The 27,374-nt window shown below is 42.4% G+C and overlaps 1 protein-coding gene across 1 annotated transcript in view; it reads right to left on the bottom strand.

Annotated features, from left to right (window-relative positions):
• The window catches only part of EPHA4 (EPH receptor A4), a 124,207-nt gene that overhangs the window by 43,074 nt on the left and 53,759 nt on the right, over nucleotides 1–27,374 (bottom strand). The window contains exons 4-5 of the mRNA XM_039488402.1: nucleotides 26,596–26,751; nucleotides 10,673–11,011 (exon numbers count right to left, since the gene is read on the bottom strand). Of these exons, the coding sequence (XP_039344336.1) occupies nucleotides 10,673–11,011; nucleotides 26,596–26,751 (495 nt within the window). The remainder of the gene's footprint in view (nucleotides 1–10,672; nucleotides 11,012–26,595; nucleotides 26,752–27,374) is intronic.

The raw sequence follows: 27,374 nt of genomic DNA, 5'->3' as shown, positions 1-27,374 counted from the left end.
CACACAGGGGCAGTTGTGCAGACTAGCTTTTGTGTTTCCCCTGTCTAAAAGAAATCCTGTTTTAGGACATCAGCAGGGGGTTAATGGAAGCTTTGATAAAAGTTCCCTGAATCCTTTTATTGTTGCTCAACTACAGACTGGATTTTGGTGTCTTTCTGGCTGCTCTCTGTAGATAGTAATTAATTAAGTCAGTTGGGAAGACAGCTAGAAAAATAAGAAGCCCATCTGAACATTTGGTAGCCACAAACCATCTTTTATAAAGAACTGAAAACTCTTCCATGCAGTGCTTTTGGGGAATGACTCAGATTAGACTACAAATGGAGAGAGTTGTAGAGTGAACAAGCATCGCCAAGAAGGGGAAATATGCAGCTAACTAATTCATAGTAAATAAAGACCCATAGGGTCTGATCTAAGTTTAGTTATTCTGAATTTGCTCTGGCATAACACAGATCAGAATGGGGTCCGAGGTATACTTCTAGCTTAATGTTAATAAATGTAAATAAAAATAAAGGTTGGTGCTGCTCAGTCTTGAAGATGAAACAATCTTTTCTGCTGAGGGCATGTAAAAATCTTCCATTTCCCATAGTGAGCCATCAGATCTTTTAAAAAATGTGACCAACTTTTATTTAAATGCTGCAATTACTTTTTGGCACTATCTGACATGCAACTTGTCTAAGCTGTTCACTGAACCCTGAAGCTGGTTATTTACTAAGACTCTTTAGAAAGCTTTTCTTTCCCCCCTGACCGGGACTTATATTCCCCACCTTGAATACAAATTCATGGAAATGGGTGGTGCAGATGGCTTTGCCAGAAAGTAGGCAGTTGTTATTTTTATTTCTTTGTGTAAAACTGCAATTACCTTAAAATAATAATTTAATCTCTCCCAACAATAGTTTTCCTGGTTTCGCTTTTAAGATGGTAGCACATAAGCTTAGACTTATAATTATACCTTTCTTATACACCATCAGTAGAAGCAGCAATCTGTGTATGAACACAGTGAGTTGTTAACGAGGAAACGGCAGTTCCTTATTTCTACACACTCTTTTACACACATAATTAAATGTGCCTGGGAATGAATTTTCAACTGGCCATCACTCTGTATCTCTGATGTACTGACAGATCTCACATGTAAGCATTTGAGACAGCCAAATGCAAAGTATTCCTTACCTAACCACTTATTTTTTCCTTCCACGTAATTTTGTCTTTTATGTGTTGGGATTATTTCTTTGTGGCCGTCTCCTACAACAGTCATTTGAAAGTTCTGTGGTTTCCTCAAATCCATTATTTGTATTGCTTTAAAACTCTTTGTGGTAATGCAATGTGTTACAAGCCTTCAAACATCCAAAAGCAAAAACTTTCTCAGAGAGAGAATATGGGGGGAGGAGGGGGGAAATGGGGCAGATTCTCAGTTGGTGATAATTATAGCTCCATTGATTTCAATAAAGCTAGGACAATTTACACCCGCTAAGGGTCTACCTCGACATATTCAATTTAAAAAAAGAGGTTGTTGCTTTTGCCTAGTAGATGAATTCCAAGTGTTAAAAATTCACAAAAGTTTAGATTTAAAAAAAAATACATACAATGTACTTGAATCTCTGCCAAATCCTGCTGCAAAGCATTCAGTATTTGCCACTCTCACCATGTCACCCCTTCTCCAAATCTCCCCTTCACTAGCTTGGAATCTCCTTTCCAATTGAGTTCAGGAGTGATACTCTGCTGAGGAGACTGGGAGTGCTGCTCCACCTCCTTTAACATAAAATAAAACACTTCCCATTCCAATCCCCTCTTTTCATGATTCTGGAATGGAACTTTTCCAGCTCTGCCCCAACTCCACAGCACAAGAGCATAACAGCCAGGGGGGAGCACATGTCCCATGCACTGGGCCTCTGGCATGACCCAGATGTTCTCACTTTGTCTTTTGGAGACCAGAGCCATTCTAAAGAAACTATATTGTCTCAATGCAAAACAGAGTCTATGTAAGATGCTCCCTCTCCATTTTGTGGTCATGCAAAGGTCTCTGTTGCTGGTCCAATACTTGACAACATAACATTACACTCTGATGTACCCCAGAACTGCAGTTCCAAAACACAAGGAATCGAAGCAAGACACACAGATAGGTGGTCAATAAAAACGTGTAATAACCATGAGCCACTTGAGTCAGCAATAGCCTGAACAAAACATAATAACAGTCCAAGTGGCAGGTCTGGAGCTGCAGGCTCTGAGTAACTGCACACACCCAATGCTATGTACATACATACAGGAAGAGAAACTGGAACACTGAGTTCAGCAAGCAGGAACCAGGAATCAAACAAGAACAAGGAGCAGGAAGCACTAAGCAGGAAGGTAACACACCCACACCCACGACAGTCAACCTAGTCTCCTACAGTAGATTGTCTGATCCTGATCCCTTTGGCCCATTGGGAGCAGCTAACTGAAAAGGAGTGGTAGAGAAAGGTGGGGTCATGGTGGTAGGAAGATGGTAGGAGGTGGGGCCATGCTGGTACAATGGAATTTATATATATCTTTTCTCTAACTTCTCCCAAAATTGAGGGCATCTGATTGTGACTAGTAGACTGGTCTGTCCTGGGTGTCCTTCGGATACCTCATTGCTACTTGGATCTTCAGCTACGGAAACAAAAAATTACCCCACCGACTTATATCTGCTATTGGCCAGAATACTGCACATCAGACACAGGTCCAGCCATGGCAATCCACTCATTCATTGCCTCCAGGCTTGATTATCAGTCACATCTTGAAAAACCTGGTACAATATGCAGTAGTCTGTCTACTTGCCAATACACTGTCACAGTTCAGGGCAACTGTACCTACATTCCCACATCGTGTTCCACCAAGGGAACCCACTGAAGGCTCCCAGCTACTCATAGATCATTTCTAGTGTAGCGACCCCACCTCTCTCTCTCTCCTGACCAGGGATTTTCCAGGCTGCACAGTTCCCTGCCTTCAATGTGAGTTCCCCAGCAAGTCACACTATCTAAACAGACTTGTGTTTGCTTTGCTCTCTCCTCAGAGGCTATGAACATTTGCAAATTGCCTGTTATTAGAACTTACCTCACAGCTCTTTATAAGCAAGCACATTAATTCTTAAGATGAAAGCATTACAGAGAAAACACATTAAAAACAATATAAGAGCCTGCACGCATGCTAGATGTTTACCAGAGATCACCCATCAAGTCTTATGGGGACTGTGCAAGTCAAGTCCTTCCAACCCCTCTGCAGGGATTCTCCCTCTCCCCTGCCTCTTGGACAGAAAGACTTGTCCATCTGCAGGATCAGAAAGAAGACCCTGAGTCAGTTTAAACTCAGGTTATTTATCTAAAACTCCTTTCTTTGGGTATGTCTATACTAACCCCCGCATTGGCAGGCAGCGATCGATCCAGCGGGGGTCGATTTATCTCGTCTAGTCTAGACATGATAAATTGACACCCCCCCCCCCCGAGAAGCACAGTCCGCATCGATGGGGGACCTCTAGCAGTCAACTCACCGCAGTGAAGACACCACGGTGAGTAGATCTAAGTACGTCGACTTCAGCTACGTTATTCACATAGCTGAAGTTGCATAACTTAGATCAATTCCACGCCCCCCATCCCCCCGCACCCTCCAGTGTAGACCAGGCCTTTGTCTGTTGGTCTCTGGAAAATCCAGTTTGAACTAGTACATGCTAGCATCTCCAGGTAGTGGTTACTTCTCTGGAGGTGCTACAACCTGCCTAATCACCCCCTGCTACTGTTCTTAGTTCTTGGAGGAGTTGTGGTCATCCACAACACATCCCACGAATACATCATTCCACACACTGAGGAGTCCTACTCAGTTCCCTGTCCTGATAGTCAAAGCTCTCCTTCCCTCCCTACCTGTGCAACCACCGCTCCCTCAAAGGACCATGACCTTCCAGAAAAACTACATTCCACTAGAACGATGAACTGTCAGCCAACAGGTGGAGGCTTGTGAGAACTTCTCACAGTAGTTGGAGCTCACCCCTGCAACCTTGGCCCTCACAACTTTCAGAATGAAATGTAAAACTCCTTTCTGTGACTCAATTTCCTTTCAATAATATTTTCAACACACTCGTGCCCACATGCCTGCCACCACTCAGTCCCCCATATAAACAGGCATGCAAACAAAAAACCCTGTAAACTAACTGGGCTGTTTATTCTTCCTGTAAGGGATAGTTATTGTGGTTTCGATTTTAAAATAGTTAGGCTGTGCTCAAGTCCTGCAGTGACAGAGACAGATAGATTAGTTAGATAAACAGATCTGAAGAATCAGCTGATTTTATTTTCATATGGACATGAACATTATATGACAGATACAGTTTGTGGCAAGCAGGGATGTGACTCTACCCTGCATTATCCTGCCATACACTAACTGTCCATGGGGACTCTGCTGCCGTGCACTGTTTTCTTTGTAACAGGAGCAGATTAAAGTGCCCTAAGGTATGTTAATGCTCATTGGCAAGGTCCACATGGACAGTTAGTGCATGGCAGGATAGTGCAGGGTAGATTCACACCAAGGCTTGCTGGAAACTATATGTTTTTGTAGGCAAGCCCTAAGTGTATCCATGTGGTTGCTGCTACTTCTTTTAATTCCTGCAAATTAATAACCTCTTTATATATATCTATATTTCGGTGTGGAGCAATTCTTTATGGATGAGTTATGAATACCTAGGGTGTGGGGGGATTCAAATGGAAACACTGACAGACCCTTAGTTTTAGTGGCATTGGTATTCAAATGGAAAACACTAACAAGCCCTTAGCTTAAGTGGCATTGGCAGGTTTTGCTCCAAGTATGGGAATCAAACTAAAGGCCATATCACGCTCTTGATCTCTGCATGAAACTTCTATTGTTGTCAATGTATGCAGTGTACACTGTCTGAGGGCACAATATATCCATGGATCCTTATTTGCTTTTGCACAGGCTAAATCAGACTGGCAGAACATAGGACCCTATATGCATTTTCTGTGCTGCGTGATGCAATGTGTGTGGAATGCTAATCAACATCTGAAAGGAAAGACTGGCTTGAAAGAAGTTACTCCAAAAGATGGAATAAGAATTTGTTCCTCTATCATAAAATCCTGTAGAGATGATGAGTCATTTGGAAACAAACAAACCACCCTGACCTCTTTGATTTTCCAAAAATTCTAGTTGTTTAAATAACGCTCCTTCGAAGGGATCATTTAGATTTTTCTTTGTTTTAGTAATTGTGCCTCAATAAGGAAATGGAGGGGGGGGAGGGGGGAAAAAGAGTGTCCGCCACTGAAATGAGGCCCCAAGGAATACTCAACTCATTTGAGTCCATGCTGCAGTGGAAGGTGTCCAAGCACTGATGACTCTATGACCTAGATAGTTACTACATAAAATGGAAGGCAAATAATGGCAGGGTTCTGTATGATCCTGAGGGACCAGGAAAGCATATGAGGGGGCAGGGGTGAAGGCAGAAAGACTGGAGCATGATCTGCCACAGTTCTCTGCCGCTGAGATGAAGCATCTTTGAGACGGGCAAATAGACAGCTAGACAGACTGGGGGAAGGGAGGGAGGGAAGGCAGAGATGGACAGAAAGTCTGAGATATTCATAAGATCCTTTCTTGACTCTGATCACCAGCACTTTTTAAAACATCCACAGTCTGGTGAGATGAGGGAAAAGACCAGGTCTGCTTATTTATACAGTATTTCTGTCCTAATTGGCATATCCCAGGATTTCTCAGACAGGGGTCGCCATGCTCTTGGCCTGGAGCAGCGATCCGCGGCCAGTGGGAGCCGCGATTGGCTGGACCTGCGGACGGGGCAGGTAAACAAACCAACCTGGCCCGCCAGGGGCTTTCCCTACACAAGCAGCGACCCCTGTTTGAGAAACCCTGGCATATCCTGTATCCATCTAACTGCCATGGTCCACTTAAGGAGAAACTGAGCCAAAGGTAACAAATCACCAGGTGGCCTGTTTACATCTATTCATAAACATCAACCATGTAATTTCTTCAAGAAAAGGACCGAAAAGAGAACCTTGTCCCCCATAAAATGAAACTGAAAAAAGAGGGAGGAAGGAAAGCAGCATAAGGAGCTTCTAGTTTGAATCTCATCTGAAGTTTGTTTGTTCCTGTTGACCCTCATTCCACATGAACTGCTTCAGCATCAATGCAGAACACTGCCCTCATCGCGCTATGCGGCCATACACACAGATCAAGGAATATTCCCAGTGAACTGGGCTGTCAGATTTGAGACCTAAACAGCTTAGGCTGTATTCTAATAAAAATATAAACTATACTGTGCCTCCATCCATGAAACAAAGGCTTCCTGCTTGCCATGAAAAGTCTCTTTATTGAGAGATTTACTTTTAATTTTGAACAGCTTCGCAGCATTATTCTCTGGGAAAAAATAAGGCTCTGAGATTTGTGTGTCATTCAGTCAACCTCCTGGTAGAGTTTCCCAGTCAAAGAGAGCCTCTTTTGGCACAGTACGAGAATGGTGTCCCTGCAGCTCTTCCACAAGTGCTTTCACTTCACTTTTAGATGATGGACTAATTGTGATTTTATTTGGTCATGAACATAGACAGCAGGCCTAATTCGCCATGGGTGTTAGAAACCATTGATAACAGACATTTGTTGTGCTCGTTGCAATAATGATACCACCAGTAGGTTTCAACAACATCCCATTTAATGTTTTGCTTCTCTAAAATATATCTATATTTCCAAGTTTAAATGAGGGGAAGTGTCCTATGTGTCAGTCTCCCAGGTACTAAAAAAAGTATCATTTTATAGCCAATGTGCAGAAAAGCTGAGCTCAATTCTGCTGCCAAAATTCTTAAAATGTCACCACGTTGAAGTTTTATTTTGAACATTAAAAAGAGATTTTCAATTGGTTTGAGACCAGAAATTTAGCCTTAAAAGGAAACAGGGATTTTTAAGGAAGCAGGATCAAGGACTAGTACATTTTTCAATATATTTCTTTCCTCCCTTCCCCCCCCCAAAAAAAAATCAATGACAAAAGTTGTGTTTATTTTCATATAAACATTTTCCTGCAGCACTGGAAACTGAGATGGGCTGCTGCCTGAAAAAAATATCTATATAGACAAAAGTGAATAGCCTAGTTCAATGTCTCAGCTGAGTTGAGTAAAATGGCAAAAGCAAACAAAAAGCACCTGTGCTCTTCAACTGTACCTCTTCTGTAGCTGCAGTACCTATCTTCCAGCTCATATCATGTACAGTAATAAATATACTGATTTCCCAGTGCCTTCCATCTGCCCCTACATGCTCCTTCCTAAAGAGGCTCACACATACAGATCATTTTTATATCAACATTAAAAAAATTATTCTGAGATTTCAGGAAATTGCACATTTTGTAATTAGTAATGAAACATTTTCTGAGAATGGCATATCCGAATCCCCTTACCAGATACTTGCACATTTAACACACAGCCCCCACCCTGCCCTGTCCCACCCCCTGGATTCTGCTCACTCGCTTAATAGACTCAGGGCCATATGCAGTCACAGAGTGTTTGCTTGAGTGAGGACCTCAGGATTTGACCCAAGAGGGCTGCTCACGTGAGTAAATAATCATGTTCATGGAGTGCATCTATTTTTTCTTCTGTCAAGTGTTGGAATGTCTTAGGATACATAGCAAAAAATGTGTAGGGTGTTTTAAATTCTTTCAGTTTTAACAGCTAAAGTTAACAAAACAGCTTTTTTATTGAGTCTAATCTAATTTATACTAGTGTAAATCGGGAGTAACTCCAGTGAAATCAAGGCGGTTACACTGGTATAAAATGGTGTAAGAGCAAAAACATGCCCTGTGGATGGATATATATATATATATGGTTATATATTTAACCATGGCAGTGTCTCTTTATAATGAAATATTACAACAGAAAATTGCTGCCATAGGAATTTTAGTGCACTCTAGACTCCCATTTACAAAGATTACATGAATAACTATTTGTAAAACCCAAGAGCCCAACCTTGCAAACCTTTACTCAACCGTGCAATCCCACTGAAGTCAAGGGACTGTTTGCATATGTAAGGATTAACTCCTGGGAGGAAAGGTTTGTAGATTCGGGCCACAAGTTCTTACTTTTCACATGGCTATCCTAGGATGTGTGACAAAGTTCCTCCTCTGCCTCGGTGGGTCCTGCACTTATAGGCAGATTTGCTTGCCCCAGAGATTCACGGCAGCCCTTAGTTTGGCCATTTTTGCTAGTGGCTCAAACCTGCCGTCCACTCAGCTAACCTCATCACTGGCCAGCATGGGGGAAATGGAGAACAATCCCCACAGTCTCTGTATCCCACCTAGTGGGTCAAGGACAGGCCATATCCCGTTCCAATTTAGACCTTCCCTTCTGGTGTTTCTCACAGACCAGGTCAACTCCTCCTGTGTCCGATCGGGAGTTGGGGGAATGGGGGGGGGAACTAGGGCCCACCCTCTACACCGGGTTCCATCCCAGGGCCCTGTGGACAGCAGCTGTCTACAATGTTCCCTGTATCAGCTGCGTGACAGCTACAACTCCCTGGGCTACTTCCCTATGGCCTTCCCCAGCCCCTTCTTTATCCTCACTGCAGGATCTTCCTCCTGAAGCCTGACCATGCTTGAACTCTTCACTGCTCCAGCAGCACATCTTCTCACACTGCTCCTTGCACACACCCCCTACTAACTGATGGGAGGTCCTTTTAAAACCAGGTGTCCTGATTAGCCTGCCTGCCATAATTGATTCTAGAAAGGTCTTAATTGGCTCCAGGTGTTTTGATTAGCTTGCCTGTCTTAATTGGTTCTAGCAGGTTCCTGATTGCTCTAGGGCAGCCCCTGCTCTGGTCACTCAGGGAACAGAAAATTGTTCATCCACTGGCCAGTATATTTGCCTTCTACCAGACTCCTGCACCCCTGCAGGTCTGGGTCCGTCACAGATGTTATATGCCCAATGTGATGTGAAGTGCAGGGGGCGCAGTCTGGCACCTTTGAGTTCCTTTTCATTCACACTAGCATAGTTTTCCCTGGCCTCCTGAAGCATTTGATAGACTAATGGCAGGAAATACTGGCAACAATACATACCTCCTGATGTGAAGAACTGCTACCCATGGATAATAAACAAAATCAATTCTGGTTTGCATATTCAATCAGATTCCGGTTTGAATATTAAATCATAAGATGGCAGAATTTTTCACACAGTAGATGGATCCCACTTAATTATTCATGCATACATGCATCCACTAATCCCCACACATGCCAAAAAAATCAAAAGCGGTTTCTCTGCTAGGCATTCACTGCACAAAACACAAATCCTGCTGCAGTCCTCAACCTTGGTGTTTCATATTCTGTATGGAATGCTCTCCTGAAGCTCCCTCCTAAGATTCTCTCTGTGTTTTCTGTTAGTCCTTTTTTCTGTTAGTGCTGGCCAATTAATAGTTTTCATTTTGAAATCACAATCAGTTAAAAGGTTCTACGAAAAAACTACAGGACCAAATTTTCAAAGGAACCACGACTCTAATAGCGTATTTGTAATTTTGCCTGCATAATTAAGTGTATTTCTAACTGGTTAGCTATTTATACAACAGTGTGTACACAAAATCATGATTCTGTCCATAAATGGTAACTACGGACCCATCCTAGAAGTGTTGGGTCCCTTCCACTTTAATTAGAGTTGATGCCATTTGGCACCTTACTGGATCAGGTCATATATCTGAGGGTCTGGTAGCAGGATGTCTAGAGACCTGAGTTGTACAAATGCAAGTGCATACGTAAATAATTTTGCACACATACTTCCAGTGTGGAGGCTGTATTTGAAACTTGTCTGTGTCTGAATAAAATCAATTTTCATTAAATTAAAATTTAAAAACAGAATCTGAACTGAATACTGTAGTTCTCCTGCAGTACTGCAAAATCAAACAAAGAGAACCAAAACCAAAAAGTGGAATGGAGTATAGTCTAAACAGAGATGAAACTTACAAATCAAGTTTCACTGTCTTGGCAGGATGACACGCAAAAAAAGCAAACAAAATAGCATAAATGGTGAAAAGTTCATTTGATATTAAAAAACTATTTCAGCGTTGATAAATGGAAATGTTGTTAGTAACTTGGTTATAAAGATATTTAACAATGGGCCAGATTCTGCTTGCCATTTGTAAGGGTGCATAGTGTAGGAGAAGCGTGCAAAGGGTTACTACCCTGATCCTTGAATAGCCTCTGTAAGTGCCAGGCAAAGCTTAGGGAAGTCAGATTGCTCCCCCTGTAACTCCCATCCTAATCACTTCCACTTTTAGGGTCTCTCCCACAGGATGCAGAGAGAAGGCAGGGCCATAGATCCACCCCCTTAGCATGACCCAATAATGTGAGACTGGAGACAGACCACTGTCATGCACCAATAAAGTGCTGCATTGGGAAGGGGGCACTGCCGCTGCAGAATGCCTCCCAGTGTGGTGCAGATCTGCACTGCGCCTAGCGCAGGGCTGTACCTAAAAGTCCTAATCAAACCCTTCTGTTTTTCTGCCCACAGCTTACCTTTGAACATTAACATTACTCCATATAAATGATCCTGAAAATATGGATACGGATCAGTGCTATATATTTTGGGTTCTCTTCATTAATTTGATTACGAAGCCATGAACTGAAGTCAGGGCATTTGCAAAAAGCAGACGGGGGAGGAAGAGGAGAAGAGCGTGTTTAGAGGCCTACCTGCTTGGTTGGTCGTCACAGTGACTGAGACAGCTTGCTCCTGGCTGGGGTTTTGCTTGGAAACCCCGTTCACTGCCCAGATTTCAAAGGTGTAGTTAGCGTGGGCCAGAAGGTCAGTAATAGAGACCTTGGTGGTTTTCAAGCCGTTCTGCTGGGGGCTGAAGTGCACGCCGCTGCCACATGACCGACAGCGGTTGAGGTCGCCAGCCCCACATCTCTTGCACACCACGTTGTAGGAGATGTCGTCACGCCCGCCACTGTTCTGAGGGGCGCTCCACTCCAAGTTCACGGATGTCTCATTGACATTGGAAATCAGGTTCAGGGGAGCGGACGGAGGGCCTAGAAAACAAAAATGCCTTATCTTAATAACACGTGAAAATATTCCTTCAGGACATCTCAAAACTCTGTCTCCAGGAGGGGCTGAGTGCCCCAGCTCCCACTGCAGGCAATGGTAGTAGAGATTGTGCAGCATTTCTCACTGTATTGGTTCCTTAATGAACATGAAAAATTAACTCATTACTAAATAATAGCGATACCCTGTAAGGAGCACAACGCATCTTTCAGACATTAACCAAAGTTAACTCTTGATGTTTTATCACAGGTTTTATCACAGGTTTTATATTAATTTTTTTAAGTCTCTTGTGATCTCCTGTTGGTAGCATCAAACTCACAAACTTTTGTGCTTATTCAACATCACCGGAATTCCCCATTACATATAATGGGAATAATGCCTAAGGCAGTCCTCGGTTAAGATGGCCACCATCTCCTTATATCTTTCACTCGTGGAAAGATCCCACTGTTACCAATTACACTGAAGCCAGTCTGAGACCCCTGCCTAGTAGCCAATGGACAGGCCTGCATTTTTATTTATGTATTTAAGGCAGGTGTCTTCCTCCACAGGCTCAAAAGTAACAGGAACATCCAAAAATTAAGTTTTAAATCACATGATTTTAAAGCTGACCTCATAATTTTTGAGGTCAGACTCATGATTTTGGAAAACTTAGATTTGGCAAGAATAACTCAGAACACCCTTATGTGGTAGGTAAAGGATTTTATACCCTAAGGAACACTTTACTAACCAGTGAAATGCAGCCACTTCTGGGGGATGGAACACAGTAGCTACTTAGCAATGCACATCGACATAACAACAACTGAAAACAGGAAATAAGGAAGAATACTGTCTCTGATGCAAATGTAACTGCAGGGGGAATAAGGTAGGCAGAAAGAAAGAAAGAGAGTTGGTAACTAACTAGGATATTGAAGGCCCTTCTCTGAAGGACATGATCACATGTGCTTAACAGTCTCGGATTTACATTTTATGACCCCAAAAGATATTGGGGAGCAACACTTTTCTAGAAGGTCACAATCTAAAATAGGACTTTAGAGCTAGTCAAAAAATGGGGAAAAAAGTTGGCAAGTTTTCCTGAAAATTCTCTCTCTCAAACTATGTTAGTTCATCAACATTTAGAAAATTCAAAAACTTTCAACCATCTCTACAGGGAAACGGAGGGAGGCCAGGAAAAAAAAATAACACAAAAATTCCATTCACATTTTTCATGGTTTTTAAAAATTCATCAATTGTTTTAGAAAAACAAGTGTTTTTGAAAAAACTGAAAAATTTCAGCCAATTTTGTGATGTGTAAAAAATAAATTAATCATAATATGACAAGTGGCAAAGAGGTAGAAACACCCATCAGGCAATGGCCACAAACTAAATGAACAGAGCTGAAGTAGGATTTATATTATTGACACTGCAGGGCAACTCAATAGTAGCAGAAGGTAACAGTGAAGGGATTATCCAGTTTAAAAGGATGGTAAAGGGACAGGTTTGATCTGCTTGCCCAGATTCAATAGGGATAAGAAGGCCTCAGCTTTGGAGCAGACTGTAGAGGCAGTATCCTCCGTTAAGGAAGGGGAGATTGTTAGGGCCATGTCATATCCTCAGTCCACACTTGAAACGTCTCATGAAGCCAGAATGAGCTTTATATACAGAAAGGTGCCATCCAGTCCTGGGTCTTTAGCATGTGAGGCAGGTGGGTGAAGAAAAAAGATCACACATACAGAAACTAGATCAATCTATTTATCTATCTATGGTACCGAGGTACTCCATCCCCCTACTATCTGAGCACCTCACACAGTAATAATTAAAGAGCAACCCCTCAGACTCAGCCCAGCTTGTGAAACATTGCTTCTCTCTCTCTCTCAGAGCTAAACCTTCTACTTCTGGGCCCGAAAGGCAGTGGAACTGGTGAGGTCCAATGAATAAGGTGGTCAGGCCACAGGAAGCCTCTGCAGGAAGTAGTCTGCACTCTTTATTCACCACAGAACAGTGCTCCATGTAGGTTTTTATTTATAATTTATTATTTGTACTATGGTAGCACCTAGAGGTCCCAGCTGAGATCAGGGCCTCAGCACTTTAAGATCTGGACTGTACATATACACAGTAAGTGACAGCCTCTGCCATGACAAAGGGTAGAAAAAAGGAATAGGTATTATCTCCGTTTGACAGTGGGGAAACTGAGGCATAGCCAATCAAGTGAGGGGCCCTAGGTCACACAGGAAGTGTGCTGCAGAGTCAGAGACAGATTGATCCCAGATGTCCTGGGTCCCAGTCCAATGCCTTAACCACAAAGCCATCCTTCCTCTCTGTAAAAGTTGATGTAAAACTCCATGAAGGGGGGTGTTTCAGAATCAAGCAAGGAAAAAGCATATCCAGTGGGTGTATAAGTATTCAGATCCACTGGTCAGAATAGCCCCTGAATGTATTAAGGGTGATGGCAGGGCAGTGGTCCAGGACACCATTGTAGCCATGAGCTGCAGTAACAGCCACAGAACTACTCGTTGGGCACTGAGCTATGGGCAAAGGGACGATTCCCATTCACCCTCCAGAATCAAAAAACTCCTTTACACAAAGCCCATTTGCTCAAAGGTGACAGCATTTGTCCCTCAGTATTTCTGTCTTGTGGGAAATTTTGCCATTCCACCTTCCAGCAGTTTCATCACAACAAGAGAGTTCAAAAGTTAAAATGTCTTTTGGAAAGTAAATAAAAAAGCATCCAGAAACAAACAGCAGAAGTACATCCCAATAAACTGAGGGCAAACAGACCCCACTCTCACCTGCTAAGGAAGTTGAACACCCATGAAGATCAATGCATCCCCAGAAATGCTCAGTACCTCGCAGGACTAGGCCCTGGACAAACACAGCTCCTTGCTTCGTGAAAAGGCCGAAGTGTTTTAAAGTGAGACATTTTCTACAGACTTGCCACGACACTTACTACAACGCCACCACCTTCGATAGCATCTGCCCAATCTTGTTTGCATGTCTGGAGAGCCGTGAGAAGGGCAGCCATTAAGGCAAGTCTGATTAGTACTTTGCTACTTAAAACAGCTTATAAAACTACTCTCAACAAGTAGTACCGTACTCTTCAAAAAGTCTCATTGACTTCAGTGGGGGCATTCATGAAGTAAGATACTGAATATGAGCAAGGTTTATACTTCAAATATCCTAAACAGCTGCATCCGGCTCAGATGCTGCAGCAACTTTTGGGTTAAACCTAGAGTTACTCTGAAGTCCATTAAGGCATTAAGACACTTTTCCAAGGCTCTATGTCCAGTTTCACGTGGGAAAATGTGCCAGAAAGAATCAAGCTCCTCAGAAGCAAAAAGTCAGTAATTAGTATGTGGGACGGGGCATGGCAGTGTCTAAACAGAGAAGCAACGAAGCGGAAAACTAGGGAAGCAAATGCTTGCAGGTCGCAAAGATGAGCACACCACCTCCAGCATGAAAAGGAAGATGTGGGGGCGTTACCAAATGATGGTCTGACATTAAGGCGAGGGGAAAGGCAATTTCCTTTCCTCCTGAAGCATATTTGCTAATGGAGCTATAAGAATTAGGAGTGGGCAGAGTTTTCAGATTGACAAGAGCAGTTTCAGTCTGTTTTATAAAACACAGGGCATTTTTCTTATCTCATCTGCGATCGGCACATCCTTTGTTTCGGACATGCCTAGAGCTTCCTGTGCCAGGTCAGAAGAAAATGCCCGTACAATGACAGGGAAAAATCCTTTCATGGATACAGAGGGCCCTAAATAGAGTGAAGCCAGTGTTTTTCCACTGCAAAGCAAGTGGAGGGAGCAAACACGCTACTGGGATCACACAGGGAAACGGCACCTTCTGCAGGCCAGAGAGCTGCATTCATGGGGGTTCCCCTTCTGGGCCCTCATGGAGGAAGGTTTGGATATGGGACAGGAGGGGTTGGGGTGACGGCTCTGCGCCGTGTTGCCAATTCTTGCGATTTTATCATGTCTCGTCATTTATGGTGTTTTTCTAAAAGCTGTAGGTGCAGGAATCATAATAATGCATGTTACACAGACAAAGAGGGAAGGGAAGTTTTGAATGTTACTACTTCTTGGACCCCATAAATTCCACTTCATAACAGTCACTCTACATCAGTCTAACCCATGAGGTAACTTGAAGCAAACAGGGGACCTTGAGCGTAGCAGGAGAGGTACATTTCATCGCACTGCATTGTGTCTATCAATTTCCTAGAAAAGTATTACAAAGCTCTCTGTTTAGGAAGAGTTTTTGTTTAATACAGAAATGATCCTTGTCAGATGACTAATGTTGTCCCTAACCTTGAACCACCTAATAACAAGAAGAGATGCCATTGTGTGCACGTGACAAAATGGTTCTGTCAGAAAAAAATGTTGCTCTGTGAGTGCGCTAAACCATTGCAAAAGGCAAGTGGTGCAAAGAACATTTCATGCAATAGGATGAATGCTCCTGCCATGGCTTCCTCACATAGGGATTGATTATGCCCAGTCCTTCATGCATGCACAAGGGAAAGTAAAGGCACCATGCCCCGTTTGGCTCAGAGATCTGGCACAATCACAGTCCTGGCACCCAAATGTACCAGGACTGTGCAAATCTAGCACTACTGCCGGCACAGGACTCCCCAAAGGGAGTAAAGAACGGGGCCACGACCCCATTACAGGACAGCAGAACAGTTCCTGTGTGCATGCAGGAAAGTGAATACTACACTTTGTCGAAGGGTGGCGCTGTGACTGCAATCTTGGAAACACTATGCTGACCTGAGGTGTTCCCACTAGGGCAGTGCCTCTTAGTATTACCCACTACCATGGCCTGTGACATACAGGCACAGTCTGGCACTTCACATAGACGTACCTTCAGAGTCCCAACCTACCCTGTCTCCCTGCTGCTGTAAATCCTCCCTGACCTACATGGCCCTTAAAAGCCTTGAGAAATAATCAGCCCGGGTGCATTCGGGTTAGAAATTTGAATACATTGTTTTAGGTGATTGCATGTGAGCTCGTGCTGTGACTAAGGTTTTAATACCAGTGATTTTACATATTGCATTTTTATTAGTGATCTGCCCAATAAGGTGTTTCTCTGAAAGCCTCCCTGGGTGTGTGCAGACAGTAAATTCAATTATACCTTTCCACAACTGTACCCAGACAGACTTGTTTGGCATAGGAAATACTTTTTTCACTAGACCAGCTAATTTAGTCCAGCAACAATATGTGGTTAGAAGGTTTGGATTAAAGGACAGTGAAAGAAGAAAAGAAAGAAAGGATTCCAGCAAAGCAGCTCCTGAACCACTCTGTTGTTCTGCATAGTGAGACGTCACAAAACGATGAATTTATAGCATGGGTCTCAAGCCATCAAAACTGCCTCAGCCTGACAGGATGTCAGCATTCCATCTTGAAACAACCAACATTCTCAAATTCTGGATGGTCTTTTAATGTACATGTACCATGCGGGGGTGTTTTATCCAGTGATGATATACACCTCTTCTTACCAAGACTCCTGAAAGGTTTTCTCTTACACAAAAGCTATGGAGAGGGTTTATTGTTTCCCCTTTTTCTTTGGATTTACATGGACAAAGCATTTAAGATAAAGTGTTTTCTTTTTAATGAACCTGAAAAGTCATCATAGGATATCTTAGTAATGCTTTTTCTATTAGATAAAAAAAAAAAAATCAATTCTAGGATCCAGCATGGGTTTAACATCCAGGGGGAAATACGCCTCTTATGCTTTTAAAGTGAATTTAGTGCTTGTGAGAGGTGCTAGATTGATAGCACTGACAACTAATGTCTATTTAGCCACAGAAGAGTAGCTGTGGAAGTTGCTCCAACTGCCCTGCCGAAGTGACTCAGCCCTGTTACTAGAAGGATCAGCTGGAGGGCACACCTTTCTCTGTACCAATTCAGTCCTTGGCTTCTCTGCTGAGGGTGTCTATAAGGGTACCTGTGTTGGTGGGTTTTATGGTTGTGACACTTGCCCATCAGGGACTACACTGATACCATCAGCAATCAGATGGTAACCATTTCTGTCTACTACCAACCTGGGCTAAGATTTTGTTTACTATCTTGAAGGAGTGCGTGTGTGTGGGTGCAGTTCTATTAAAAAAGCAAACAGAAACCCACGCTCTCCACAGACCTGTTAATGGAGGTTTTCCAAATATACACGATACAACAAGACCAGGCTTTATCTTAAACATCTGCTCAGTCACTGACATTATTGTCTTTAAAGCAAGGCACTCTTTCTGTTAGTCACTTTTAAAAGAGGCGGGGATTCCTAACTGGACTACTAAATTACACAAGAGATTTTCTCCTGACTTCAGTGGATTGTGGATCAGGCCCTAACAGAAGCTCATCCTTCCAGTTTGACTCTTATCACATGATACAGTGTGAAATGAAAACCAGCTATTGTTGTGCAGAGCCCAAAACACCAAAAGGCTGTATCCTGAAAGGTACTGAGTGCCTTCTACGCAGAGAGCCTTCTGGGAGGTCAGCAGGCACTGAGAGCACTCAGGCTCAGATTTTTAAAGGTATTTAGGTGCTGCTCTGCTCACTGTAGCATCTAACTGGTTGCGGAGCCTGTATTGCATTTTCAATGGGACTCAGCTTCTAAGTCCTTCTGAAAATGAGACTTGGGTGTTGCAGTGCTCAGTGTTGCAATGGTTAAATACATTTAAAAATCTGGGCCTAAGTACCTATTAAGTATCTGAGTACCAGGCCTTCACTCACTGGAATTCAAATCCATTCATTCGCTGGGTATATGTGTGTGTGAAAGAATATTTCTCCATCATGATACCTGTACAGAATGTGCAATGGATAATTATTACTTTTGAATGGGTTCTCACCCAGCATTCAGTCTACTTCTACTTTGTATTATGAAGTCCAAAAAGGAAGCTGTAACTCACTGGCAATTCCCACCAAACATTAGGAAGCCTCATACATGCAAAAAGGACTTTTATCTTCTTTAACTATCCCTATGCTATACTTTGGGGGGGAGGGGAGATCATCCATCCACCCTGGTACCTAACTTGACAGACCCTAGCTCGATAAGGATTGTTGTGATCCTAGCACAAAATAAAATGTCAAGATGCCCCGCTGTGGTTTAAAGCAAGCCTAATCTTCATCTTTAAACCAAGGAAGTCTTATCGAACACTTGAATTCAGCAAAATGTAAATTATGGACCTGATCCAGAGCTTATGAAGGCAAGGAAAAAACTGATTGGCTTCCGTGGGCTTTGGGTCAGGTTCTACAGAATGATTTTCTTATGGGCCTGATCCAGCGAGATGCTGATCGTTCTTAACTCCAATGCCTCAGGAGTAGGCCCTACATGAAGGAGAGCCTAGTCCGCTGCGTAACAGAGTCATACAACAGAAAAGACCAGCCAAGACTCACTGCAATCTACAAGGGACCTGGTATGAATAGGACTGATTTGAATCAGCAACTCGGCTTTGAGTAAACCAGGGGTGGCCAACCTGTGGCTCCGGAGCCACATGCAGCTCTTCAGAAGTTAATATGCGGCTCCTTATATAGGCACCGACTCAGGGGCTGAAGCTACAGGAACCAACTTTCCAATGTGCCGAGGGTGCTCGCTGCTCAACCCCGACTCCATCCCTGCCCCCACTCCACCCCTTCCCACCCCCTCTTCTGAGCCTGCCGTGCCCTCGCTCCTCCACCCTTCCCCCCAGAGCCTCCTGCACACCACGAAACAGCTGATCGGGAGGTGCGGGGAGGGAGGAGGAAGGCGCTGATCGGTGGGGCTGCCGGTGGGTTGGAGGCACTGGGAGTGCAGGGGAGAAGGAGCTGATATGGGGCTGCTGACATATTACTGTGGCTCTTTGGCAATGTACGTTGGTAAATTCTCAGGCTCAGGCTGGCCACCCCTGGAGTAAACTATAGGAAAGCCCTGAAGTTTTTTATAAGATACAGGAACAACTTTGCACTCTAGGCATTTGGGAGTAAATGTCCAGATGTCAGCTCCTCTAATGGCAAGAAAACCTAACTGGACACATATTATTCACTGTACAATAAGTCATAAAAAATCAAATACATCTTCTATTGTATTAGGTTTGGAAGCCTGACATTGCATACGATATAGCAGGAATAAAAAGGACTATATAAAGAGATGCAAAGAGGAAAGAGATTCATATCTAGAACAGCTCTCAGAACCCAAAGTCTTTTAACCATAGTATTTTTTTTATCCATCACAAGTCTAAAATTGAACTCCCTAGAGACAAAGTTCAAGCGCGAATGCAGATTGCAGTGTTTCCAATTGAGTGCACATTAAAAAAATCCTCAAATAAATAATAAGATAAATTCCTTTAAACTCCTGTTGCTGCCTCACTGAAATGCTGGGGAAACTGGTGCAAGGACAAGAGTTCAAGAAGAAGCACCTTGGTTCTCCTCTTTCTATTTTATAAAGCTTCGTTAATCATGTACAACTTTGGAGCTGTCAATAATGCTTCAGTGTCTGGGCTGTGAAGCCCTTCAGATAAGCCTTTGTGGTTAATCTCTCCATCTGAAAGACAGGTTATAATGCAGAGTAAACACTTGGGATGTGTAAGTTTTGACTCTGAAATAAAGCCCATGCTTTCCCCTGACAGTTGTATATGTTGCTGCCACTAATTGCTTTCTTTCAGCAGTTGTGGACAGCTCTCTGGCTGCTGCAGGCTAGTTTACATAAGCGTTGCCATTTAGGGCAACAGTTGCTTCTTAGCTGCATGGACATACTGGTCATTTATCATTATAGGCTATGTGTTTTTACAACTGTGAGGGCTAAAGTCAACAGTCCACTAAACGTAACAACCACTTGAGATATCAATCATCAGCTACTTTTCTTTCTTTTTAGGCACAGATTAATATTAGTTCAGGTTTTTAATAGATTCACCAGGGCATCTGATTGGGACACAAGGGCTGGATTCCCAAATTTTTACTCAGGTAAGACTCCTTTTGATTTCAATGGGAGTTTTGCCTAACTAGGACCTTTGGTCCATTTTCCTGACATGTATTATTTCCTATTGACAGGCCAAAAGACCTCTTCCCTTTGGGTTACTTGATATGTAAGACTTGGTTTCTTTGATTTAAAGAACAATGCAATTGATATTTCCACTTCTCTGAAGCTAAGCTAGTTACCGCAGAGCTCTAATTATTAATGTGCCGTTGGAGGTTTGAGACACACATATCACCACTGTGTGGGCTCTTTGAATTCCCGCACCAATAGCTACTCTAGTAACAACTACTGACCTTCCTAAACCAGCATTTGTGGCAGCTCATGCTCTCATACAGCCTAAAGAAGCACAACCACATCTTCACTAACTAGCTTAACTGCAGATTAAGAGCAAATATCCATCCAATTGCTTTTTAGATTAAAAGCAATGAACCCCATTATGAATGGCAAAAGGTTCTTTGGACACTGGATAGGAAAAAGTCCAACCTGGAAAAATAGGTCATGTCACTGCAACAAACTGCTGAATCCCTTACTTTGGCAAAACTTGATTTACTTCAATGGGAATTTTGCTGGAGTATGGACTTCAGGACTGGGCCAAATCGGAGTCCCAAATTAATCCAGTAAATGTCTGTACTAATTTAAAGATATAGAGAAAGAGAGGCAGAAGCTGGCTAATATCTCAAGGGGATATTATTGCCTTTAATGAACTGTTGATTTTAACCTTAATTATAATAAAGACACAGCCTTGTACAACTCCCCTGGCTCCCTATTCACATCAAGATCTGGTCCAAAAAATGCCCTGTTTTTAAAATGTTCTACAGACTTGTTCCAGCGAGTCAACCCCTCTCTTTCTCCCATACCCTCCTTACTCACTTAGCCTCTTCTCAGTCCCTTCATCCAATCACACTGTTTGTGAAGAGAGAGCCTTCTCCTGTGAAACTCCTCTCATCCCAAATCCCTTCCAATATAGCTGCAGCTTACTGATGACATCTCTCTAAATCTCATCTAAAAACAAAACCAAAAAAATCCCCCAAACCACTCTTCCCTATTGCCTCTGCAAAATACAATTCTTTCTCCCGCCTCTGTTATTTTTGTATAAGTTTGCATCTGTAATATTTTACCCTAAAAAGTTTTTCAAGATAACGGTTGGTATGAAGGAAGTTCTACACAATACAGTCATGGGTTATTGTTCCTTAAAGATGAGGCAGCATTTCATATAATTAAATCTGTCTTAAAGGAATAATAAAATCTGTTGTTTAATTATCTTCTAATAAGGTGAGGCAGAATTATTACCTCAGTATTACCTCAGTATTGGGAAACTCTGCCTCTTATGACAGGAGGGTGCCAAATAAGGGTAGTCTCTTGTATAGGTTTCAATGTCATTTACACTGCTCCTCATTTGCTCTCTCATAGCATATGGTACAACTTCCCATTGAAGGCCTCAGAGTGCATTTCTAGAAAAAGTCTGGGGGAAACCCTGGGAAGAAAATATGGAAAAGTCCATGCTAAAGCTGTCTGCAACACACTACCGCTTCCATGGCCACATGTTTTCCCCTACTATCTGGTTCTTCTGCACCAGCAGTTGACCTCAAATTATAAACAATTAGAAGAGGTGACAATCAGAATTTGCCTGGATGTGCAGTGAAGGTCTAAGTTTAAGAAAAAATGTATGTGTGTGTTCTTTATGCAAAAATGTAAGCAATTGTAGTAAATATACTAAATACATGCTCAGATGACCAGCTCTATGTGCAATTAGTCATTTGAATGCAGAGTTATTGTGAATGTATTTGCAAATAGGTATGTAACTGCACCCACATTTTTAAAAATGTAGGCCAATGTTTATCTTTGCGATATTTTAAGTGTAACAGAGGATGGAATCAAGGATGTGAGAATGTAACATTTGCAAGATTAAAGTGTTTAGACCTTAGAGACCCTTTTTTAAACCTTGACCTTGGAAACAAGTAAGGACAGTGTTATTTTAATTTACATTCAGATTTTAACAACACAGTCACACAGCACTAGTGGAATCCACATTGAGTTTCCACTGTAGATTGTTCATCATTTCATTATAGTTCATTATGTTGATAACTGTCAGAAAGCATTAGAAGCAGGGGGCTTGAGTAATAGGACTGAAATGGTAATTTAAAAACAATATACTTTCTGGAGGAAATACAGAAGTGCACTAAATTCCATTAGAAGAGGTGAATGTAAAGACAAACTAAGTGATGTTTGCTGTTTGAAGTTAAGGCTCTTTTGATTTCTTGATGACCTAAACTGGAGAAAGCCTTTTTAAAGCAGGCACTTTCATCACGCATCTTGCTAAATTTGTCCTCATTAACTCTAAGCTCTTTTGGTATAAACTGTCTTAAAAAGCAGCTGTTTAAGGAATATTTTAGGCCAGGCTAAACTATCAATCAATCAGTCCTTGTTTGGGTGGCACAACGGACTAAATTATTCAGGGTCATTTACTTAGACAGATCTCAAGCTGGACAGTCTATGCTAATCATCTCTTTTGTAAAATGCTCCCAATCACAAACCATTAATAATCTTGATCAAACAGGCAATATAAACAACACAAAAGTGCCCCATGCCAGCTTATAATGTGTGCACTGTTTTTTAATAAACAGTGAAAGAGACACATAGGTAAGCAAGAGCAACTCTCAATGACTTGAGTAGGAATTACACCTGCCTATGCCAGAATGGAATTTAGCAAGGCGGAATAAAAAGTCTAAAATCGGCATCCTCACAGATTAGAAAGAGAACTGTTACATTGGTGGCTTTTTTCCTCTCATAGCTTTGTTTATTGTGGAGACTATTAATACCCCATTTAAGTGCTGACTTTATGCAGACCCATCTTCTCAACAAGTACTGAAGTATAATGAAGGTCTGAATAGTTGCATTAATATAACTTTTGCCATGCTTCTAGAGGGGGGAAATCACTGTTTTCCACAGTTTCTGCTCAAGTGTACTATAGGTCTACCATACCATTTCCTTGCCCTAGCACACAGCTGAAAAGCCCTGTCAGCTTTAGAACTGCAAGCTTGAATTCTTGATCCAAAGTAAGAAGGAGAATTTTGTCTAAGAAAGGAGGAGGTGATTCTTTTCCTCTGCAATGACACAACATCAGTGATTATCCCTTGGAGACGAGACTGAAGTGAAAGTTCCCTTCTGTCCCATAAGTAAATGTGTGTCTTTGTGCATCTATGTCTGCCCTATTCATGTGTCCCAGCTACAATTTGTGGATCAAACTCTGCTGTCATTCATACCCAGGCAACCCTATTCTGCTTTCAATTTTGTAGGTGTAAGTCAGGAGTAACTACTGATATCAGTAGAGCTATACTGGATTTCTACCAGTCAAATTTGGGTCATTTATTTAAAGGAGGCATGAGCAAGAGTTAAAAAGTGGTTTGTATAATTTAACACAGGACAAAGAACATGTAAAATATTCCTCATCAAATCTTTGATGCAGAGGGATAGTGTCAGAATATTCCAAGCTCTGGGGACCATGATCGGCCCAGCACATCAGAGAGTAGGTGCAATTTTCATTGACGTTAGAATTGTGTAAAAGGGAAGGGAGGAAGATCTCTAATTCCCTCTCATCCGTAAGAACAATCAGGTTAATGGAAAGCTGTAAGAGTCTTCCTCCCCAAGCCTGCAAAGGGTAAGATACAAATGACAAGAGAGCAGCTGATATATTACTAAAAGAAATTGATACCAAAGGGTCAAGGATCTACAGAAAAGAGTCCTGAGAAGACTGAAGTTCTTCATCTTAAAAAAAGATTTAGAAATGATAATATATAGTTTAAAAAAATGATCAACCCATAGTCCATTCCAGGTGTTTCCCTCCAAATTACCCCACACTACTTTTGTTCACCTGGTCTAATAGTTCTCCAAGTGAACAGAAACCTGATTTTACAAGCCACTGGAGCATAGTCTATCTTTCTGCTAGAAGAATGGATCTCAGATACTGTGTTTTATTTCTTCATTAGTGTGCCGTCACACTGAGCGATTACTAAATGCAGGGCTGAATGAGAATACCAGGGTTAAAGAGAGCATAATGAACAAAGAAGGTGCCTGATTATTATGGCTGTCCGCACAAGGGAATTGGCTTTGTCACCTGGTTTAACCAACTGGTAAGAACTGATTAGCGTCTGAAATCAGTTTGAAAAAAAAACTTCTGATGTTTATGTTCTTCATCTCCACATCTTGTCAGGAAAGGCAGACTAACTCGGGGGTTCTTCTGGAGGGGTTACTTACATATAGGCTCCCTAAATGGCTTCCGTCACTTGCCCAGAAGGAGTTGGCCAATGGCTATGTGGAGTTGGTTTCAGAAGGAGAGGTGGGGCGGGTGTCCTCTTGCAAAACATGCCTTGCTGTGAGACGATGCCTTAACATGCTCACACAGGGATACACTTCATGATCAGAGCCTTGTCTGTTGTAATGTCATAAGCATACACAGTCATAAACAACATTAGAACATAGCTAAGCCAAAAACATCAGAGGAGGGGTGTGCTGGAGAGTGAGCGGCATGCCGTATGTGACTGCCCTCTCAATCATAAACGAACACAGAAATAACCTGGTTGTTCTCCTTCACGTTGGGTCACATAGAAATAAACCCTTTAACCTTTTTTTAGCAATCCAACAAAACAAATCCATTTCACATTTCTTACAGACCACATGCAAGCACACGCATGCACACGCTTTCCTGTAATATATACAGGCTCAAATCATGGCACGGGGCTACAGTGGGTGCAGTGTACATCCACACTGTTCCAGGCAGAGCTCAGACCTGGACCATCATTCTTCCTCTAATGCTCCAGTGCATTTGGTACTGTGCAGCCTCCTTGTTTCTGTGTGCCCAGAAGTGAGGAGTGGGGGCAGGACTGGGTCCCCATCTCTTCATCTCCAACTTTCTGGGTTAAGCTATAATAACCCTGAGGGGAATCCCGAGAACAGCGACTGAAGTTGTGACCGAGTATCGCGCCAGCCTCAGCCCCACTACACACACAAGCTGGTCAGAACCCCACCCACAGTGATTAAACTTAGCAAACATGGACCCTATCCCAAACTGATCATCTGCAGGAACATGCTTCACAAGAAAGAACTGTACTTGTAAATATACTTGTTATCCTTCCACACAAAAAAAATTCCTGGATATGACTCACTACCCATTAGAACCCTCTCTTTGCACTTTGGTCACTTGCACATGCTGTGTCTCCTTACCTCAAACCTTCGATTGATAGTTTCATTTTTGGTTAGGACTTCTCTCACTAAGGCCAGGTTTTCATTGGAATCTTTAGCTGCTGTAATAATGGTGCTTAGGGGTGCGATTGTTGGAAGGGAAGGGCTGGAATTTAGGGAGGATGCTATAACAGTGATGGACAAAAAATGAAGGGGAGAAACGAAGAGTAAAAGGGACACTATAAAATGTCCGGCGGCACCTTAAAGACTAACAGATTTATTTGGGCATAAGCTTTCGTGGGTAAAACACCCACGAAAACCCTTCAGATGCATCATCTGAAGAAGTGGGTTTTCTACGCACGAAAGCTTATGCCCAAATAAATCTGTTAGTCTTTAAAGTGCCACTGAACTCCTTGTTGTTTTTGTGAATACAGACTAACACGGCTACCCCCTGATACTTGACACTATAAAATGTGACCTATCTCCTCATAAGAAATTTGGATTACAATAAAAACAAACAAAACAAAGAATATCTCTCGCTCGCTCTCACACACAGACACCACCACATCCTGATTCTGGATCCAAAAGCAGTCCCTATAGACTTCAATGGGAGCGGTACAATGGGAGCAATAGATAGCCTTTATGTTTATTAACTCGGAATATTATATTCATACAGAAAAAAACTCAATTATCAAAATATTAGGCTGAGGGAAGGTTTAAGTCTCACTTCTTAAACAGCATGACCCACTAACACATACCCAGATTGATATGCTGGTTGTACCTACCCCTGTAGGCATGCTCTCGCTGATGAAAACATCCTTGTGGAATTAAATGTCATCTCCTGTGTCCCCACAAGTTGGAGCGACTGGAGGATTTACAGATATTGCACAGATTTAATTGATATAGATTTGCACATATGCACTTATAAACCATGTATGTATCAGGGGCACAACAAACTAAGCATCTTGGTATTTAAGACTGCTACTGCCATCATTAAGGAGTTATGCTGTACATTTTAAGCTAGTCAACTCAACACTGATAGTCTCATTAAATATCCAAATATTTACATTCATCCTTGTAACTGTGAACAAACGTATCACAATTTCTACATACATTAAGGTTTTAAAACAGAAGAGGCTGTGTAGTTCAGAGGATAGTGCACTGGACTGGGACTCAGGAAATACGGGCTCTAGTCCTGTGTCTGCCACTGATGATAATGGAGCATGAGGTCAAATATCTGATTATTACTGAGCTATTTATTTTTACAGCAATGATTTCATCTCTCATTTAATTATAATTTCATGTTATGTTTTGTGTTGGGAAGAGACCTGCTTTCGATACATTGCGTTTACTTGGCTGAAGAGGAATGGTTACTGAATGCTGCTGCCACACACTTCTCAAAGCGTGATGTGCATCTCAAAGGAACGTTTTTCAAATTATTGAGGCAGAAAGAATAAATAAATATCAGAGTCTGACTTACGAGTGCAGGGCATGGAGGCAGCATCATTTTCAGCTCGGAAAAAGCCCCGATCACAAGTGCAGGAGGTAGAGCCTTCCCAGATGGAGTAGCTGTGGGATGGGCATTTGGCACAGGAAACATCTGTGGAGAGAGCCTTGTAGTATCCGATTTTGCAAGCTAGAAGGAGAAAAGGGAATGGAGAGTGTTATTTGCCCAGTATGTGATAATAAAATGCTGTCTCCTTTACTCAAAATCTAGGCTGGAGACATTTTCAAAGAATAACAAACCATGCCCAGGTGAGAAGTTAACAAAACAACAAGCTCTTAGTCGCTAGCCCTACACTGAGGGATACAATTTCTAATTCAAACAAGGGCCCTTTAAGAAGCTGGTCTGGTGCTATTACAACAGCACCTATAAACACATTTCCCTACCAACTTTGCTGGAAAACCTGCTTCATCTTTGTGTTATATATGGTCTTGCATGTCACTCCCCATTCCCACCTGCGTGCACACACTCATACAGCACAGTAACAGCGCATAACTGTTTAATTCTACGGCCACTTAAGGAATGGCAGCTGATAGTCTGACAGTGCCAATTTTGGAGATGGAGTGGAACAGGCACCCACTGTGATTGGCAGGGAGGCTCTGAGTCTAACATGCCCGGAAATGGCATGTCTCCCTCTGGCAAAGGCAGGATTAATTTGGCTCCTTCTCCCCAAGGGAGGAAATAAGCATGTTCTTCCCTCCTCGAAGCTAGGGTATCCAATAGCTGCACTGCTGGCACTGAATCCCCTTTCAGTG

The sequence above is a fragment of the Mauremys reevesii genome, linkage group 9 (genome assembly GCF_016161935.1).
Source record: "Mauremys reevesii isolate NIE-2019 linkage group 9, ASM1616193v1, whole genome shotgun sequence".
Lineage (NCBI taxonomy): Eukaryota > Metazoa > Chordata > Testudines > Geoemydidae > Mauremys > Mauremys reevesii.
This window is presented reverse-complemented; position numbering and strand designations above follow the sequence as displayed.